Source organism: Rousettus aegyptiacus, unplaced genomic scaffold (assembly GCF_014176215.1).
Source record: "Rousettus aegyptiacus isolate mRouAeg1 unplaced genomic scaffold, mRouAeg1.p scaffold_m13_p_8, whole genome shotgun sequence".
Classification (NCBI taxonomy): domain Eukaryota; kingdom Metazoa; phylum Chordata; class Mammalia; order Chiroptera; family Pteropodidae; genus Rousettus; species Rousettus aegyptiacus.
Genome location: NW_023416311.1, coordinates 67,359,607 through 67,379,257, shown reverse-complemented (window position 1 = coordinate 67,379,257; position 19,651 = coordinate 67,359,607). Strand labels below are relative to the sequence as shown.

Sequence of the window (19,651 nt, the reverse complement as noted above, 5' to 3'; positions counted from 1 at the left end):
CTGTGTAGGAATAATGAAATACCCTCACCTCAAACATGGGCCATATTCAGCCACATTTATTTGGAGGTATAACTCTCCATGCAATTTCAGATTAACCTTCCTTCCACCGCTTAACGCAAATACAACCTTTTCAACACCCATTCCCACAAGCAAACATCAGGTCTTTTGCAAGGTAAAGAGGTATTCTCATTACAGTATTTATCATTTATCATTCTTAATCATTTAACATGTGTAAGACTGTTTTGTTTTTACTTGGTTTTTTCTTTTTAATCTGTCACCAATGAATTTTTTAAATATTGTGCCTCTCGCTCCATTTTTTCAACAATTCTTCTGGTTTTTACTGTGCAGTTTCAAAAAACACAATGATTTTTAAGAATACGCATGTTGCACTATAAAGAACTGACTGTATTATTATAATTTCCATTCTACAGATGAGGAAACTAAGTATTGGACAGGTTATAAGATTTGTCCTAAATCACACTGCTAGTAAGTGGCAAGACAGGATCTAAAACCAGACAGTCGATGTGAGAGGATGCACTCTTAATCACTACCTGCCAGGAACTGATATCAAATAATTCTATGCTAGCTATCACACACAGTTAAACTGCTTTCCAAACACAAACCTCCATCTGAAAGAGCCCAGAATCAGAAAATTAAAGAAGCTTAGAGAAGTTTGTGCAAATAGTTTTAAAATGTTAATAGTTTAAGAAAAAAGAAAAATCTACAACAGCTCTATAGCTCTATAAGCCCCCAAAATATTACAGTGTTAAAGATTATATAATATTAAAGATAAACAAGATGTTGATGTTTCAGGTACTTTATTTTTCAGTTCCAGAACTTCCATTTGACTCTTTTTTATAGTTTCTATTTCTCTGTTGGGATTTCTTATCTTTTCATTCATTTTGAGTAATTTTTCTTTATATCACCAACCACAATTACAAAAACTGCTTCAAAATGTTTGCTTGTAAATTTCAATATCCGGGTCATGTTGGGGATGGTTTCTGTGTTATATTTTTTTTCCCTTGAAAATTGATCACATTTCCCTAGGCTTCTTTTTCATTGTGGTAAAATATATGTAAAATACACCCTCTTAACTATTATTGAGTGTGTAGTTCAGTGGCATTAAGCACATTCATAGTGTTATGTAACCACTGCCATCATTCATCTCCAAAATTTTTATTTTGGAACTCTATATCCATTAAACTCTATCTCCCCATTCTGGTACTTCTTATGAAGAGTAGTTTTGTATTGTATCTGGGGTGTTATGAATGTTAAATTACAGAGACCTTGGACATTGTTATACTTTTTGAATCAGTACTGACTTTTTTTGTTTGTTTTAGCCGACAATTAACTTAGTCGGATTGAAAGTGAAATCTCTGTCTCTTCGGTGCAGTTCAAACTTCAGTTTGGTTGCTTTATGCTTAGGTGTGCTGCTCTGAATCTACCCCATACAGGTGTGGTTCATGAGTCACCCAGAGACTCAAGCAAAGTTATTCACAGATTTTGAGGCTCTCCCCATTCTGGCTCTCTCCTTTTTAGAATTCTTCCCTAACTTTCAAATATCTGCAGTTTCCCTGAATTATATCCTCTACTCCGTCAGGCCAGAAGGACTCTGGGTTTCCTTTTGGAGTTTTAGCCTCTGTGCATAGTGCCAACTGCAGTGTGTCCTCAGGATAAAAGACATAAAAGTGAGGAAATTTACTCTTCTAAGTGTCAATTCCTGTCCAGAATATTCCCGCTTTTCTTTACTCTTCTGTGACCTGAGGCGGTTATTTTTTTTTATACTTTTCCAAAATTTATAGTCGTTATCTATGAGCAGGTCGGTCCAGTAGGAGTTAACTCAACCATGCTGAAAACAGACTGTTGACTAATTTTAAAACTTTTTTATATTAGGTAAAAACATTTTTCAGTATTAAAGAAGTTTATTAAATTATTCCTTAAAGACACAAATGAACACAAGTTCTATATCTTATAAAAATCAACTTAAACATTCCCTATAACTAAATAATTCAATAAAAATTCTGTAAATGCTCACTGAGGTATCTAGACCAAAGAGAATTTAGATCTACAATTAATTATCAGGACTTCATGGCAAACCAGTCCCCGTAGACTGTGACTTAGTCTCCCTAGTTCAGTTTTAAAGATGGCTAAAGTAAATAAGTACAGAACTCGCTTTTTTTACAAAAAGGTGAAAGCAATCATTTTAGTCTGTTTCATATTTAGTGGGGATGGACCATACAACTTAAAAATGCTGTCAAGTTGATGGTATAAAAAATCATTCTTTAATGCTAGTTTTCATTTATAAATTCTCTTAAACTCCCTTTCTTGTGAAATGAGAAAATGGAGAACAGAGCATAAACCTACAGACACCTTCATTCATCTACTTTCATATTTAATCACTTAAAAACAGTGAGTTATATAAAAATATAAATGAAAATTTGGCTTATTTTCTAAACACCATTATGTTTTCACCAGCTAGTGGCGAAGTCTATTGTAGTCACCCAGAAGTAACAGTCTAAAATATATAATAGAACACTTCAGATGCTGAGCTTTAAAACTTCATTAATACAGTTCAAGAAAAAAATGTGAGTGCAAACTATGTTATCTTCAAATTCGCTGAATAAAAAGATATGGAATATATTCTGTAATTTCTGAACAAGGAGTACTACGTATCATAACTGGCTACTTAAGAAGAGGGCCACACACTCCTTTCAGTCTTGATTAACATACTTATTTTGTATTACTTTTCTTTTATAATAATCTATAAGCTAGATATCTTTAGAATAGCCAAACCAGGCAGAAAGTCATAACAATCCCAATATTTTAGTTGTCACCTTCACTTTCAAATTATTGTATGGTTTTAGTGAACACAGGGCACGTCAAGCTAAAACAGTGTTTTTAACCAGTAAAGAAGAAACTCAACAGTAAACATGTTTCCTTTCTTTTACTAGTTTTAAAAAGTAACGCATTACATGAAGAGATCTACATGACATTTGGAAATGATTAGCTGGCTTCTTTCCAAGACTGACTCAAAATGCAAAGATAAAATCTAAATTATGGAAAGAGAATATCTGCAATAAGTTGGTAATAAATCTTGTATACCTATTAGCAAAAGTTATAATAACACAATTTCTATTACAAGTGGAAATGGAGACAATCCCAAAACATAAAGAAATGAATCTGAGGAGTCGACCAGAGGATTCTGAATGGCCAACATCAGAGTTTCCTAGAGAATGAGCATGGGTAGGCGGAGAAGGCAGACAAGGAAGACACATAGAGAGACACACGCAGCAAATACAAAAAGAGAGAATGAGCACGGACAGGAGAGGATGACAGACACAGACATTAGACTGTGGTGGTGGTAGTGTGTGTGCGTGTGTGCATGTGTGAAGGGGTGAAGGATGTTAGAAAGATACACAGGCAGAAAGTTTTGAAGAAAGAGGGGGACAAAAACAGAGACAGAGGGGAAGAGAGGAAGAAACCCACAGAAGCAAAGCAAGACTTAGGAAAAATTAGGGAGAGATATAGACAGGACATGGAGCATAAAGCCTTCTAAGAGGTCTAGCTAAAAATGAGCAAGAATTCTTTTCCAGTCTTGCTGATCAGGTTAAGTCCTCCACCCATGAAAAATAGCAATTTAGATATAGGAAGAAAAATGGTAGTCCCTATTTTATACACGGAAGATTTTATGTATTTAATACATAGAGGTGATTCCTCTTGGAGTTCCTCAAAGAGTAAACCGATTTAAAAAATGAATATTCTAAATCGCAACCTGGCAAATTATACCACTATTGAAAACCATTTACTGGTTTCCCCTGCATCTGTAAGACAAGGGCCACAGCACTTGCCATTCCACGTCTTAGCCTTGCCTGTCTCTCCATGCTTAGCTATAAGTGTGTTGAAAGTACCAAGCTGTTTCATGACTCTGACCCTCTGCTCTCCTCTTTCCTTATTCTGTATTGTAAACCATTCCTTACAGCCCTTAGTCAGGAGTCTATCTTTATGAGACTTTCTCTGACCACTCTCCTTCTTCTACTTCAGACTTTCAATCAATAACTTTCTCCTCCGGAGTTCCACTGTACTTCTATTATAGCACTTACCACATACTATTTCATTTTTTGTGTTTTTCCCCTACTAGACTAGAATGTCACCTCTTTGTACCACTTAAAGAAACAGGCACTTGTCTATAGCCATGCTACCCTGAACAAGCCTAATCCTGTCTGATCTCAGAAGTTAAGCAGGGTCAGGCCTGGTTAGTATTTGGATGGGAGACCACCTAGGAAGACCAGATGCTGCAGGCATAAAAAAATTAAAAAATAAGGGATTGTAAGCTGACAAGGTCCTTGCAATCTGTGAGGTCAACCAAAGGTTGCCTTGCCTAAAAGAAAAAGAAAAAAAAAGAAATAGGCACCTAGTAATTATTGAATGGAGGAATGCATGAACAGGACTTAGCTGCTTTATCAGAGTAAAGAAGAAAGCAGGCCCACCAGCAGTATGGAAAACAGTATGGAGCTTCCTCAAAAAACTAAGAATTGATCTACCATATGATCCAGCAATCCCTCTGCTGGGCATTTACCACAAAGACTTGAAAACTCATATTTGCAAAGATATTTGTACACCGATGTTCATAGTAGCATTATTCACAGTGGCCAGGACATGGAAGCAACCAATGTGTCCTATGATAGATGACTGGATAAAGAAGCTGTGGTACATATATACGAGATGAAATACTGCCATTTGCAACAATGTGGATGGACCCTGAGATAATCATGCTAAGCGAAATCAGCCAGACAAAGAAAGTTGAAAACCACACGATATTACTTATATGTGAGATATAAGCCTAAAAGCAACAAACAAACAGGACAGAGACTCATGGACATGGACAATAGATTAGTGGTTACCAGAGCGCGGTGGGGAAGTGGGGGACGGGTGGCGGGAGGGCGCAGATAGATGGAGTAAAAGGGGTCAAATATGTGGTGACAGAAGGAAATCTAACAATGGGAGGGGAACACACAATGCAATATATATATATGCCTTTCTGTTAAATTGTACACTTGAAACTTCCTGGATTTCATTAACTAATGTCGCTAAATAAATACACACATAAATGCATTAAAATTTTTTTTAAAAAGAAGCGAGTATCACATAGATAGACTAAAGATTAACTTCTTACCTGTTTAGAATTGGTTAAATACAATTTTGCTCCCAGATTTAAAATCTGCAGTTTCACCAGATCATCTTCACTTGTGAAGTTTTTAGCCATCTTCCTCAAAACATCAGGGGCAATTTTAGGAACTCGTTCACAGTTTTCTCCAGTTAGCCAAAGAATACTTGCTCTAGCCACAGGAACCTAGTATTAGAAGATTATATGATTACAAAAAAAAATAATTATACTCTCCTTAATATTAGCATAGAAAATGCTTTAAATTTTATCATTGTTAGATCTATCCAATCGTTTAATGTATATCCAGAAAGTATTCCTTTATTTATGGATTTTCTTCAGTTATCAAAAAATAAATACCCAGGAAATCTCATTAAAACTGATTTCAGGGTTAATGCCTTAGAAAAGATTCAGAGAAAAAAGTCATTGGTCTAGAATCTCAATTCTATCAAAGATCTGCAAATTCTTGGGCCAAATCTGGCCGGCCACTCCCATTTCTTAATAATATAAAATTATTAAGACATCCCTAAGTTGGGTCTCTCACTAGAAGGAGAATGAGGTCATCAAAAAAGCTTTAAAATCAGTGTATATTTTCAAATATTGTAACAGCACTATCTTTAAATTAATATTAGAATAAGTTTAGTAAGAGAGAAGAAATCAATATACTTATGTAATAAGTATAAGTAATAAGTACTATTACAAATCCATACATGCAATATGATAAAACTGATATCCTTACTGTATGTCTACTGATTTCTAGAAAGAAAGGGGTTATTTCTCATGTTCCAAAGGTTACACTGCATTAAGACCTTACTCCCAATCTATTATTTTAAATTGGGCTAAAGAATAGTAATTGAGTGGTAGATTAAATTTTCCAGTATGAAGCAATTCAAGTTGCCTGCCATAAAGGTATGTCTAAATAAGAATGTATGGGCAACTTCGGATTTCAGTTATGCTAGATTTATTTTTCTTAAATATTTTATTATATAGTGCTACTATAAAAATTAGAATTCTATGTCAGATAACAATCTATTACCCACTTTAAGGAATTTTCTTCTGGTAACACACTTATAATTCTATTTTTGCAATTAAAAAGACAATATCAAAAAATTTGAAGAGATTATTTCTATTCTTTTTAATTAAAATACTAAGATTAAAATAACATTATTTAAACACTACACATTCATAGTACATTTAAAATACAACTCCTTGGGGGAAAAAAATCAGTAAATTCTAATGCTCACAATGAAAATCTCAAGATGGTAGAGGTGCTGGGGGGCAGAATAATATTCAGATGTTCTAGGACTGAGGTAACACAATTGTCAAGTAAACATATGAAAACTTAGATAACTTCTCCACGGAAGAAATAATATCAGTATAAGTATATTCACACCAAACTGTGAGTGATGGCATTTTGTTAAAAAGCTTGGGAAACTGAAAAAAAACAATGTTTTTGTGCATTTGGCTAGAATCGGAATCCTAAGATTTTCGGATTCCAGCCCTTCCTTTCTCTCAATTAAGTTGCAGGACTCTCATATGCACACAATTGATACTGTGAATCAATAGTTACTACAAAGATTTGAGGCAAGTGACAAAACCAGTAGTAAGAAAAATTGTCATTTTTTGTTCTCTGTGGTCTTTTCAACCACAGAATATAAACACTGAAATAAAGCCACACTAATAACACACATGCATGCAGATGATATAATACTTTCATTACAAACCTCTGCTTTTCAATATTTTCAAAGATAAACTGGATTGTAAATAATTTTGCCTGATTCTTACTCTAAATGCCCCGAGCAAGTGGTTAAGTGCACTTTTTAAATCTTCTACCACAAAACAGTTCCCACTGCCATTTTAACCCATTTACTTGGCTGAAAAAAGCGAATAATGATTCTTAGCTGACCACAGTAGTTAAGAAAGATATCTAGAAAGATTTTACAGATCACTCTGTAAATAGTATAATTTAAAAGCTATTGCATTTCAACAAAGTAAATCCTGCAAAACATCAATTTTATTTATTTAAATTTTTCAAAAGCAAAATCAGTAGATCTCTAAACAAACCACATACAAACAGCAAATTAGATCCAATATTCTGTATCTGGACTCAATAAAACTTAAGTCTGAGTTAAGTTCAGGTCGCAGTGCAAGTGTAGTTAACTTGTGAAATGGCAGGTATTCAGTGAGGCACTTGGGCAAGGAGTACAGAACGTGTTCTTTCAATACCACTCAGTAGTCTTTACAGAATAACATCCTTCAACTGTTCTTTATGACATGAAATCCCCGTCTGTCCCATTAAACATTATGTGAAACCCTTTTAGAACGATCCTCAGGTAGTATGCATCTTATTTTGGAAGAACTTTGTTCCAAAAGCAGTACTGACTACAAATGAAGCTACTACAAAGGATAAAATATTCACAATCAGCACATGTAAGCTGACTGAGCTATTGACATAAATCTATTCAATTTGAGTAAATTTAAAAAGTAGAATTAACTTTTAGTTTTCATATTTTCAACTATACCACTTACTAAATAACAAATGAAAGTCTTGAATACAAAAAATTTATGTTCCCTTTTAAAAAAATCACATAGCTAATATCTATTGAGCTCTTACCATGTGCCTGGCACTGTTCTTAAGTACTTTATGTGTTTCCTCAGTTACTTATCACAAAAGCCCTAGAAAGTAGGCTCTACCATTATCCCTCACTTGATATATGAGGAAACTGGGGCACGAAAGTGTTAAGAAATTTGTCCAGCACCTCATAACTTGTCAGTGGTGGAAATGGAAGTGAGTCCAAGCCTGAATCCAGAGTTCACCATGGCCACTCGGCACTGACAAAAAAAGAGTGTGCTAAACTAGGAAAAATACCAGCCAGCAAGGTAAGATTCTAGTCAAGTATATGTATATCGTGGAGACCATCAATTTCACCTCACTGAACCTTGTTTACATGTTAATCAAATAAAGGATGACTCCCTGCCTCTGTTCTTCTGCCACACTGTGCAGTGGCTTCCTGCTGCTTCCCCTAGAGCCAGCCTTTTCAGGCCAGGGTTAGGCCTTCCTCTTGTCTGCTCCTGCACCCATGCACCGGGGGGCCATTTTCCCACTTCCTTCCACCTAATTTTATGGATAAGTAAGGTGGCCAGGGCGGGAAGAGGTCTATCACTTCTGTTCCCCCTCCTCCCAGGGGGTAGATGAGACCAGGATTCTGCCCTGATAAAGTGGCTTAAGCACTAAGGAAAAACATGCTCAATTTTGTCCTCTTGTCCTGACACTAGTCAGATTGGCTCTGTCTAAAATTGCAGTGGTTTAAGATACCAACCCTGGATTTAGGGTGAAAGAAGCAGAGATTCAGGAAGAAACAGCTCTCATTTAAGGCTCTAAGGCTAAACCTCCCATTTTAGAATCATTAGCCTACATCTAAGAGTCTTCAGATACCTGATGAGATTAATAAAGCTCTGCTTTCTTTTCCATGTGGCTATTGTTCTTACATGAATAATTCTCTTGACTGTTTGGATCAGAGATTCTGGGGATTCAATTGCTCCCCTTTCCTGATTTTGAGGCTACTGTCATTACCTTCTTCTGGAGTACCCTGTGCCTCTAAGCCCTGACCATTTTTAGGGTTCTGCATCACACGCTGTCTTGCCTTGTCTCACTTCAAGCAGTTCGGCTTCCTCAAATAATGTAAATAGTAACAACTCATTATCACCTTTTCATTCTCCAAAAGTTCAAATTTTTGCTATATAATTGCATATAGTTTTCTTGTAATTATTTTAATCTCTCCTTTATCACATTTCCAATTTATTGATTTTTGCTTTCTCTCTTTACCTTATCAGAATCAGGAGGGCTTAACTATTTTATTGTCTTTCCAAAGGACCAGATTTAAGATATACTTATAAATTTCAACTTTTTTTTTTTTTTTTTTTTTTGGTGTTCTATTTTACAAAATCAACTTCGATCCCTCTTGGGTTTTTATACTTTGCTTCACTGTTCTTTTTCAAATTTCTTAGGACAAGTAAAAATTCTTTTATTTCTGGTCTCTTTACATTAAAAATGGTAGCAGTTATAGCTTTAGCCACATCCCACACATTTTATAATAAAATGTTTTCTTTTTCTGTGTTTCATGGAGTGCTTGAATTTTTTTCTTCAAACCTTTTTTTATCTAAAAGCATATTTTTTCTTACTTCATTACTGCTGATATCCTTTTAAATTATTTAATTCTAATTAAAACAAATTTTTTAAGTTTTTTTTATGTCCAAGTATGTTCTTGAGTTTTTGTAAATGTTCTGTGGACATACCCATAAAAGTGGGTATTCCCTGTTCAAGAGATACAGGTTTTAGCTATAGGTTTATTAAATCGAGTATTTATTCTATTATTTAATTTCTCTATATCCTTACTTACATCTATATCTTACTTAAAATCTCCTAAGATAGCTAATATGAGAGAATTATCCACTAAAGTCACCCCCAAATATTATATTTTATCATTTCTCCTTGCATTTCCTATAGATTTTTCTCTTATATATTTGGGTTGCCATTTTTTTGTGTGCATATAGGTTTATACTTCTTAGTTTCTTTGTAAATTGGCCCTTTTCTCATTTTATAATATTTCTTTTTATTTTGTTAAATGCTTTAATTTTAAACCTCACTTCCTTGCTCATGTTCACTTAATATCTTTTTCCCTACCATCTTATTTTTAACCCTTATCACTTCGGTTATGGTGTTTTAATTTTAAGTGGTCTGTAGCTAGCTTTTGTTTTTTACTCCAATGTGAAAGTCTGTCTTTCAATGAGAGAATTCAGTCCATTCATATTTAGGGTACTACATATTTTTTACTCTTTCATCTTTATTAGCTTAAAAAATTATTTATTTTACATTTTTGTTTCTTTTCTCTTTGTGAACATGGAATTCCACTAATGGTTATCTTTTGCTAGAAAAACAACAACTAAAACCAAAATGCCCACAGACTTTGCTATATAGATTTTTAAGAAAATATTTACTTGGCTAATGTTCCAACATCTACTGTAGAGAAAGTTGATGCAATCAAAAATGAACTTGAGCCTCAAACAGAGATATAGTTAAATACATCACATTTTTCTTCCAAAAAAGTCTGAAGTTTGCCTGATATAGGTCTCATATACAGTTTAGATTTTGTATATAAGCAACTACAGTCAATTGAAAGCCATTAACACGTCTTGTAATTGCCTCTCCCTTTCTAATAAGAAAAGAACAAATTTATTAGCACAAGTTTTAACTAAATTTTGGACAAAATGTTTGAGAATAGAGAACTCTACATTGCTATTTCCTTCTCATAATTGAACACACATTTCTCCACCATTCCTTGTAAACAAGATGTTAACTCTTTTCTCCCACCAAAACCCACTTTTTCACCCCAAGATAATCTATCTTTACCTTATTACTTTTTTTTAACACAAGAATACTAAAATAATTTCACCTTCCTCCATTCTCTTCCTCCCATGAGCACTTCGAACACTTACTCTTCCCAATCCTACCCCTAGGTTTTCTAAGAATGCTCAACAGTTTTAGTTACAGATTATTAGAACTTCCCTTATATTAGGCTCCTTCTTTTTCAAGAGTCCTCCTTTAGCACTTTTGTTAGACTTTTCTAGTCTAGTCTTATACATTTAATTATGTTTGTAAACATATACACATACTCATGTATATATCTCCATTCTTTGTCTCCCCCTATCTAGAGTTCCCTGCTTTTTGGTTCATTAGTTATTGGCTAGAAAAGTGGTTCTTACTGAAGGATGTACCACACTTCCCTAGTAGGAGTATTTATGGTTATTACGATGAATAAAAATACTACTGAAATTTGATGGTTGGTACAGGGATGCTGGGTGTTCATCTCAGTCGATTTGAAGAAAAAGGTTTACCCTTTTATCTCTCATCAACAGACCACTGACAGATAATGTAAAACATCTGTTCAACATCTGGGCATACACAGACCACGTTAAGCTAATGCCTAATTTGTCAATGAATTGGGGGAAGCAAAAGGAAACAACAATTATAGAATCCTGGTCAGCTCAGTGAGCAGGAAAGTGAATTGAATACAAACTAAGAGACAGACTAGAAATGAAAGAGATAGCATCATGTATTGGTTAAGGAAGCAGACCTACTAGCTATGTGACCGTAGGCAAGTTAATTAACCACTTTGTGTCTCCATTTTGTCTTATGTAAAATGGGAACACTAATAGAAACTACCTGGCAGAATTGTTACTAAAATTAATGATTTTTATTTTTAAGGTACTTAGACTAGTGCCTGGCAAATGATTAGTACTATAGGAGTTCGGTTAAATAAATGAGGAAAATATAAAAGGTGCCGCAAGATCGCTTACTAAATTTAAACCTAATCATCAAGCTTGTCTTTTTCAAAAACATTAAATATAGCCATGATCATAAGAGTTAACACTAAGCGCTGTTGTAAGTGTTTCACATATGTTGACCCATTTATTTCTCACAATAGAGTTATTATCACAACTGTTCCCATTTTACAGATGAGAAAACTGGAGTACAGAAGTCACATAACTTGCTTAAGTTCACAAAGCTAGTAAATGGTAAACTAAATTTGAACCCAATAAGAGTAGATATGAAGAGAAAGGAACTCTCTGCTAAGAGATGTGGTGAAGTTCAGATGCTAATGACTCCTGTGAGTCTTATTCTTAACTCTAAGATAAATGTATAACTGCCCTGCAATCTTTAATATCACCCTGAGGGAAAAGATTTTGCCACCAGAGATATTAAAAGCTGGCCCTGCTCACACAAATGTGATCCCTCTGAACTGGCTCAGAGTATAGGTTACCCTGTTTTTAAAGAAGAAAATTATATACTTCTCCCTAAAATACGATCCTTTCAATTATACAACATTAGTTGTCAAACTTTAACTAATATTCAAGGGACAAGCATAGTAAAAGGCAAACACAATGTAGAAGAATTTTAAGAAAAAACAGGAGCCATGGAGAGAGAATGTTTTAAAAGATAATAAGTGATCAGTGAAATCAAAAGTTAACAAAAAAAATCAAGAAAGACACGGACAGCAAATTATCCACTGGATTTAAAAAGAGGGAGACGGTGACCTCGGAAAAACTAGGGAGTCAAAAATCAGACTGTGAAGGGTTGAGGAGTGTGGGGTAAGGAAATAAAATTCTTTTCAGATAATTAATTCTTTCAAAAAACTTTAGTTTTAAAGGGAAGAAGAGAATAAAACGGTACATAATAATAACAGCTAACACATGGTGCTGATGTTGCAGGCGACGTTCTAAGACCTGGACATACATTAACTAATGCAAGACTCACAACAATACAGGTTCTCTTACTAACATCATTGTACAGATGGGGAAAGTGAAGCATAGAGATTTTAATGTAAGAACATGAAGCTGGTAAATGGCTGAGATTAATATTTATTTTTTAATTTAATTTTTAAACACAATTTCAGATTTACAGAAAATCTGCAAGAGTAAAAAGAATTTCTGAACACCTTCTGATTCCCCAAATGTTAACATTTTACTGCTTTCTCTCTAAATATACAAACACATTTTGGTTTCTGAACCAATAAGTTGTACACATGCCTTTTACCCTGAAGTACTTCGGTGTAAACTTTCTAATAAAAGGAATGTTCTTATATAACCACAGAATTATTTAAAAATTAGGAAATTAAACACTGAGCCAATACTATTATCTAATCTATAGATTTTATTGAGATTTTTGCCAATTATCCCTATAAAACCTTTTATAGAAAAAGAAGATCGAAAATTATGTGTTGCATAGAACTGTTATATCCTTTTAATCTCTTTTACTCTGAAAAAGTTTCTGAGTTTTTCTTTCCATTTCATTATATTGGCATTTTTAGAGAAAAGCCAGTTATTTTGTAGGATACCCTCATTCAGTTTTGTGTTTCCTCTTGATCAGATTCAAGTCACTTGGTGCTGAGTTCTTTCTATTCATTGTATCTCAGAAGGTACATGATCCTGTTGCTAGCAATTTTAACTACGTTCAGGTAGTGTCTGCAAGGTTTCTCCATTGTAAAGTCAAAAGTCATTAACTTACCCATTGTAATTAAGAAATATCTTATGAGATATTCTTTCAGACTGTGCAAATATACTGTTACTACTCAAATTTTCACTCCCTAGTTTTTAGCATTTGTTAATGATTCTTGCCTGAGTCAACTGCTGTGATGGCAGGAATATGGTGATATTCAAATTCCGTCTTTCCTTTTATATTTATTAATTATTTTTGTACTGTAAGGAAGAACTTCCCTTTCTCCCTTACTCGGTTATTCATTCATTCCAGTGTGGATTCTGAGATTCTTGACCTAGTCAAAAGGTTGTCATCCTTTACTACCACTTATTTTGTTGCTCGAGTTGACCAGTGGGAGCCTCTTCAAGCTGGCTCTTAGGTCTTTTAGACATATCTCTATTATTCTAGAAGCACTCCCTTGCTTTTTTAGCTCAATAAGATGTTCTAAAATCATCTTGTTCTTTCCTTGCCCTAGCTCTAAAATCAGCTCTAGTTCCTTTCAGTGGTGAATGGAATTTAAAAACCAAAGTCTACTACAAAAAGGGATGAAATACTATATTCTACAATGTGCATGAACCTTCAAGAAAATATGCTAAGTAAAAGAAGCCAGACACAAAAGCCAATTTATTGTCAGATCACATTTATATAAAATGTCCAGAATAAGTAAATTCATAGAGACAGAAAGTAGACTGATGGTTATCAAGGGCTAAAGCAAAGGGAGGATCAGTAGTTTGGGGTATGAGACTTTATTACGAATGATGAAATGTTCTGAAATTACACAGTGGTGATGGTTGCATAACTTTATGAATATACCCAAACCCGCTGAATTATATACCTGAAAAAGGTGAATTTTATAGCATGAAATAACTAAATTAAAACAAAACAAGTAAGATCTGGCCACTAGGTGTGCTCATCAGTATTAGGATATTATTGTATGTAGGCCTTCTCGAAGAATAGCCTTGGGAAACAAAGTTTGTATACTTACAGATGCATTCATATGTGTATATACAACATGTATAGATACATACGCATACATATACTGACACACGCCCAGATATCAATATAAAAACCCATGAAGTTCACACTGATAACCCAATTCCAATTCAACACTACCGTATTTACTGCATCCTCCCCCTTTCTCAGATTTGCAATTCCCTTCCACAACACTGCAGAATTTGAATCCAGACAGTTCAGCTACTATACATTAGAATGCTAATTTATTTTAACAAAAATATAATTTACTGAGTAAAATTCAGTTGGATTCACCAAAAATCTTTTAATTAGTACTCACAGTGATACTGTCCAAGAGTTTGGCCATATGTTTGATAATTTCGCCATGTTGTGCAGGTTGCATTTGCAGTAATTTCTTAATAACAACCACACTTTCAGCAACAACTATTTCTGAAAAAGAGAATATTCGCATTAACTATATAAAATTCAAATTATCCTTGGTAAAGCATAAATTTGAATTAGTAAAACATTCTCCATATTTTAAATGCCTAGGTAAAAACTATAACAATGAGTGTACTTCCAAATTTTGAGTGTGAAATACGTCTTAAGTAGAAGAGTATACTTTCATTTCTAACTAACATCTGGTACTGTCTCCTGGATTCTGATATCCCTTTCTGATCTCTGCTTCTTTAAGTCAGAAAAATAAAGTGAAGTTATATTATGTAACCACTATAATGTTCAAGTGTCTCTGGCTTTTAACAATAGCTCTCTAATACTCTTACTATATCCCTACTAATTATATCATGGTAATCAAACACCTACAATTTAAATAATGTTTTTCCATTTCTAAAGAAAACAGCAAATTAAAATAAAAGATTCCTTAAGTGATAAGTCCAGAGAAATGAGTGGTAAGGGGGTAAGGGTTAGTAGTAGTAGGAAAGGTGCTACTATAGAAATAGCATGAACATCAGAGCCAGAAGGACTGGGGCTGAGCTGGACTGTGTCCATTGGTCCCATGAGTCCACTCTGCCTTTCCTGGTCCAACTCTGTGCCCAGAGAGACTGACCTCTGTGGACTACATCAACCAGACATCCTTGCCCTTCGAAAGCACCATCAGGAGATCACGGGTGGAAAGAAAGAATAGTGGTTGTCTTGAATCTCTCTTCTGCCAGGGCTCCCTGGCAGTGGCTGCATGCCTCCACTACAGGTTTCAGTTCACTTCAATGGTTCTCTCCTGTAGGGTCTGGTAACTGCTCCCACTCCTCACACCCCTCCCCTTCAATTCTAGATATGGCTTCCCACAGTTCCTAGCCTGTTAGCCCCAGGGTGTTTCATCACACCTTGTTGGTTTCCCTTAATTCTGCCCATATCTTATAAATAGTGCCTTCATTAAATCTCTTCAATTGTCCCTTTTAAGTGTATCAATCTGTTTCCAGCCAAGGCCTTAACTAATGCAGTAATTGGTACTGGGAGTGCTGCAGGAAACAGATCTTAAAATTGAAATTCTGAGATTGAGTTATCACACTGAAGTGGCTAATCACTGGTCTGAGTTTTGGTGGCACCAATAGAGAAATGTAATATAACTAGGGAGAGTACTTGACCTTATGGAATAATCTTATATAAACGATTATAAATATTATTGATGTCAAAGAAATAAATCAAAATTGCTTTTATTACTTTGGATTTTTTTTTTAATTAATAGGGACTCATGGAATTTAGAGATTCCTCTGGAATACACTAAAAAGGTTTATTTTAATATTATACTGCTAATATGCTACCTAAAGTAAATAACCTTAGGGAATTAAATCATCCTAAGTCAAGGGAAATGCAGATTTCTTCTACAGATATTTTAAAATTTTGTTTATCAAATTAATCTTAGACAGTGATATTGCAGTATTTTTGGGCAAGTGTCATGTCTGCCTAGAAAAGTCCTCTCTATGTCAAGAAGAGAGAAGTCAACAACATTAAAAAAAAAAAAAAAACCCTACAGGTCCAAGAAGAAAATATTAAATATATGTAAAACAATGGCGTCTAAATACTGTCTCTGAGGTTTTAAGACACACTATCTGAAGAGACGATGAGGTAGTCATAATAACATAAAACCTAAGGATCACAGATCCTTAGAGCCTCAAAAGAGCTTACAGATTTTTGAAAATTCAGGCCTCCTTTACAGCATTTATTTCTAAAAACATATTATCATAAAATGAAGAGAAAGGGACTCTGCTGTCAGGATTGGCCACTTTGAAGATCAAAATAATGCTACTTTCTTTGATGATGTGATAAATTTTTCATTGTTTTATTTCCCACTTTTACTGAACCAGTTTTTCAAACTACAAAAATTTAGCACATATGATAGAGTTAAAGGATCAGGTATTATGGGCTAGCAATGACTATGCAACCAGAACCTAAACATTACAATTTAGGTTTCTTAACATTCAAACTACAAAAAAGAAAATCAAGGTTATAAAAAGAGTTTGATTTACCAAAAACAAAAGCCTAAACACTGAAATACCAGAGTTTAAATTAGTAAACCTTCTTACTTTTAAGAGTGATTATAAATTACATTAGCCTCCCATTATCTAATTATAAAATAATCTATTCTTCCTTTAAAAGCACCATAGGAGCAGAACATTGATCTCTTAAATCAAAGTCAATAAAAACATTTTTTGAGAAATTAATGTGTTACAAAGCTAAATAGAAAATGTTGCTTTAAAATCCACAACTTGAAAATTTCACATGAGAATAGAAGGTCAAAATATAAAACTAAGAAATCTTGAATATATTTGTATCTGAAAGAACTAATCAGTGTTCTAATTTGTAGTGCTTTTTGTACGCAATTAATTTAAAAGAACAATTACCATAGTAAACTATGGTTCAAACTCTATAATATTCTGGAAATATTTTCCCAAGGAGAATGTCTGATAAAAAGTCATTATTAAAGATATATAAAAATATATATTAAATAAAAAGTCATTATTAAAGATATATAAAAATAAAAACATGTTTTTAAATTCATATTTTAAGTGTGTGATGTAGAAACAGATAAAAAGGGTGTCATTAAATGCAGAAACAGATAAAACATATGACATTTAGCACCCTATCTCCTCTACTTACCTTCTGTAGCAAAATTAAAAAAATAATCGATATCCCTGATAATTTTTGTCACCACATATTTAGAGTTTTAATACAGCATGTAAAAAAATGTTCTGTCCATCGCAGTACCTCGAGTTTATAGGTAAAAATTTATAATTTTATGTTCACAATAAAAAAATATCTTACTTGGGGATAAATTTTGTTTCAATTTTTTTCATCAGAAGTACTTACAACAATGTTACAGTTTTCTAAAGAGATCTATATGCTGGAAAAGATATTTAGGTATAATAGAGTTACTGTAGTGAAAAGTTATTTTTCTTTGAAATAAAATATAAAAAATAATCAATTTTGTTATGTTTACACTTATGGCTGCTATGTCATATATGCCTGTGTCTAGATATGACATAATTGTATTTAGAATTCCACAAATAATTTCAATGATTTTACAATAAAAATTATGCTTTTAAAAAGAATCTCGTTAGTCGAATATCTAATTATAATAAAAGTCCTCTAAATAAATTTCTTAAAAGGTGAAAGTTGACTCATTTTCCCTTTTCTCCATATGGCCTCATTTATTCTAAAGTCAAACTATAGAAATAACTGACATTTACCACAGAACAGTATGAAATCTAGATTATACATTTACCTATCCAGTTTTACAAAATGTTTAGATATTGTTTGTTAAAAATATGAAGCTATTCCATATTGATGACTTATAAATCTAGTTGTCTTAAATACAAAATTATTAGGTTGATTTTTGGGAAAAAAACTTTGAAAATATTCAACATACTTTTTTGATCCAGCCACTTCGCCATGGTATAAAGTCATTTGCCTGCTTTTAGCACCCTCTGCAGGTGAACCAATATTATAAAATACCTATGCCATAGTAAAGAAGTAAAATAGTACCTTTCAGAGTACAATGAAAGTGAATTAACTGTGAAGAAATAAAATACACAAATTACACTTTCTTAGTTCTGTTTAGGCGAGAATAATATTGTTTTCAAGTTAACTATCCAATTTACTAAAAACAAAAACCTATGTTTGTATGTGTTTCAAAGAAAAAATACTACTACTCATGATCATGCTACTGACAAAAGGAAAAAAATAAAACATTAAAAAATGTTTACGAATTTTCAGGTCACACCAAGAATAGTCAAATAATAAATTACTTGGAAAATAAAATGAAACTGTCAACTTACCATCCCTGTTGGACAGCAGGCACACCAGGCCATTGAGACATGTGTCAGTGACTTCTGAGATGTTGGTTGCACATCTGCCTATAGTCTGAATAGTGGCTGCTGCAAATTGTTTATCCTGGCTTTTCACATAGGTCTAAAAAAATACTGTTTCAATTAGTTTATACTTTGGTACTATCACGTGAACAAAAATGCCTATTGTATTCAGTTTTGTCGACATATAAGAAATCTAGCATACATAATCTTTTCATCTATAGTCACAAGAGGAGGTCCATCTGATGACTTAGCCTAAATTAGTATTGTTTTGTTTTGTTTTTACCTAAAGCATGTGCCTATCTATAGAAGAGGCACATATTCAGGCCAGCTTCATTCACCTACGGCTTGTTAACTCCAAAACAGATAGTGGGCAGCAGCCACCCAAACACAACAATTAGTTTAATGCAAGGTTGAAAGAGAAGATGAGAACTCTCTCTTTGGAGGTTTCAGTTCATTTAACCAGCAGCATCTGTGAATCTATGAAAAAAAAAGGGTTGCTTTTTCAAATACATTAAGTCTAAAAATTGGGAAAAGAGGAGAAAAAGAGTCAATATGCTACTGGCAAACATTTTACTTTCAAAATGGTATCTGAATGGTAGTAAAATTACAACAGTATCTACGGTGAACAGCATTTCAATAGACTTTACAAATAGTTCACAGTAAAATAAAATATACAGCTGAAATAGATTTTCTTTAAAAGAATGCTTTAAAAATACACTGTTAACCATATATATATACAAACTTAAAAAGAAATAAATGATAAAATTGCTTAACCATAGGAAGTTAAAAGATCTTTACAAAATTTATGATAGACCTAAACAATTTCACTTTGGTTACAATTTTCCTAATTTAAAAACTCAGTTTTTATTTTTACAGAGATGTATTTTAATAGGCGTATTTACATTTACATGTAATAAGTAATGGAATTTAAAATTCCATTTTTCAACTGAAATTTGAAAAAAAATGATGTCCAACCTCAAATGAGAAGTGCATACATAGTATTGATTTAACACTATGGTTATCTAACATGCAAAAAAGAGTAATACATTTAAATGGTGCCTAAATGACAAATAGAGGAGAAAACTTAAGAAAATCTAAAAATACTTACAAATTTAGTGAAAACAGTACCAAGAACATGATTAAACGTTGGAGAAATAAATTAAACAAATTGAACTCTCT

General features: G+C 33.4%; 1 protein-coding gene and 1 pseudogene across 1 annotated transcript in view; one reads left to right on the top strand and one right to left on the bottom strand.

Annotated features, from left to right (window-relative positions):
• Nucleotides 1-19,651, bottom strand: part of AP3B1 (adaptor related protein complex 3 subunit beta 1) — a 206,305-nt gene that overhangs the window by 96,107 nt on the left and 90,547 nt on the right. Inside the window, exons 13-15 of the mRNA XM_016118856.2 lie at nucleotides 18,440-18,572; nucleotides 14,488-14,597; nucleotides 5,174-5,350 (exon numbers count right to left, since the gene is read on the bottom strand). Of these exons, the coding sequence (XP_015974342.2) occupies nucleotides 5,174-5,350; nucleotides 14,488-14,597; nucleotides 18,440-18,572 (420 nt within the window). The remainder of the gene's footprint in view (nucleotides 1-5,173; nucleotides 5,351-14,487; nucleotides 14,598-18,439; nucleotides 18,573-19,651) is intronic.
• Nucleotides 4,183-4,301, top strand: LOC118607420 (annotated as a pseudogene).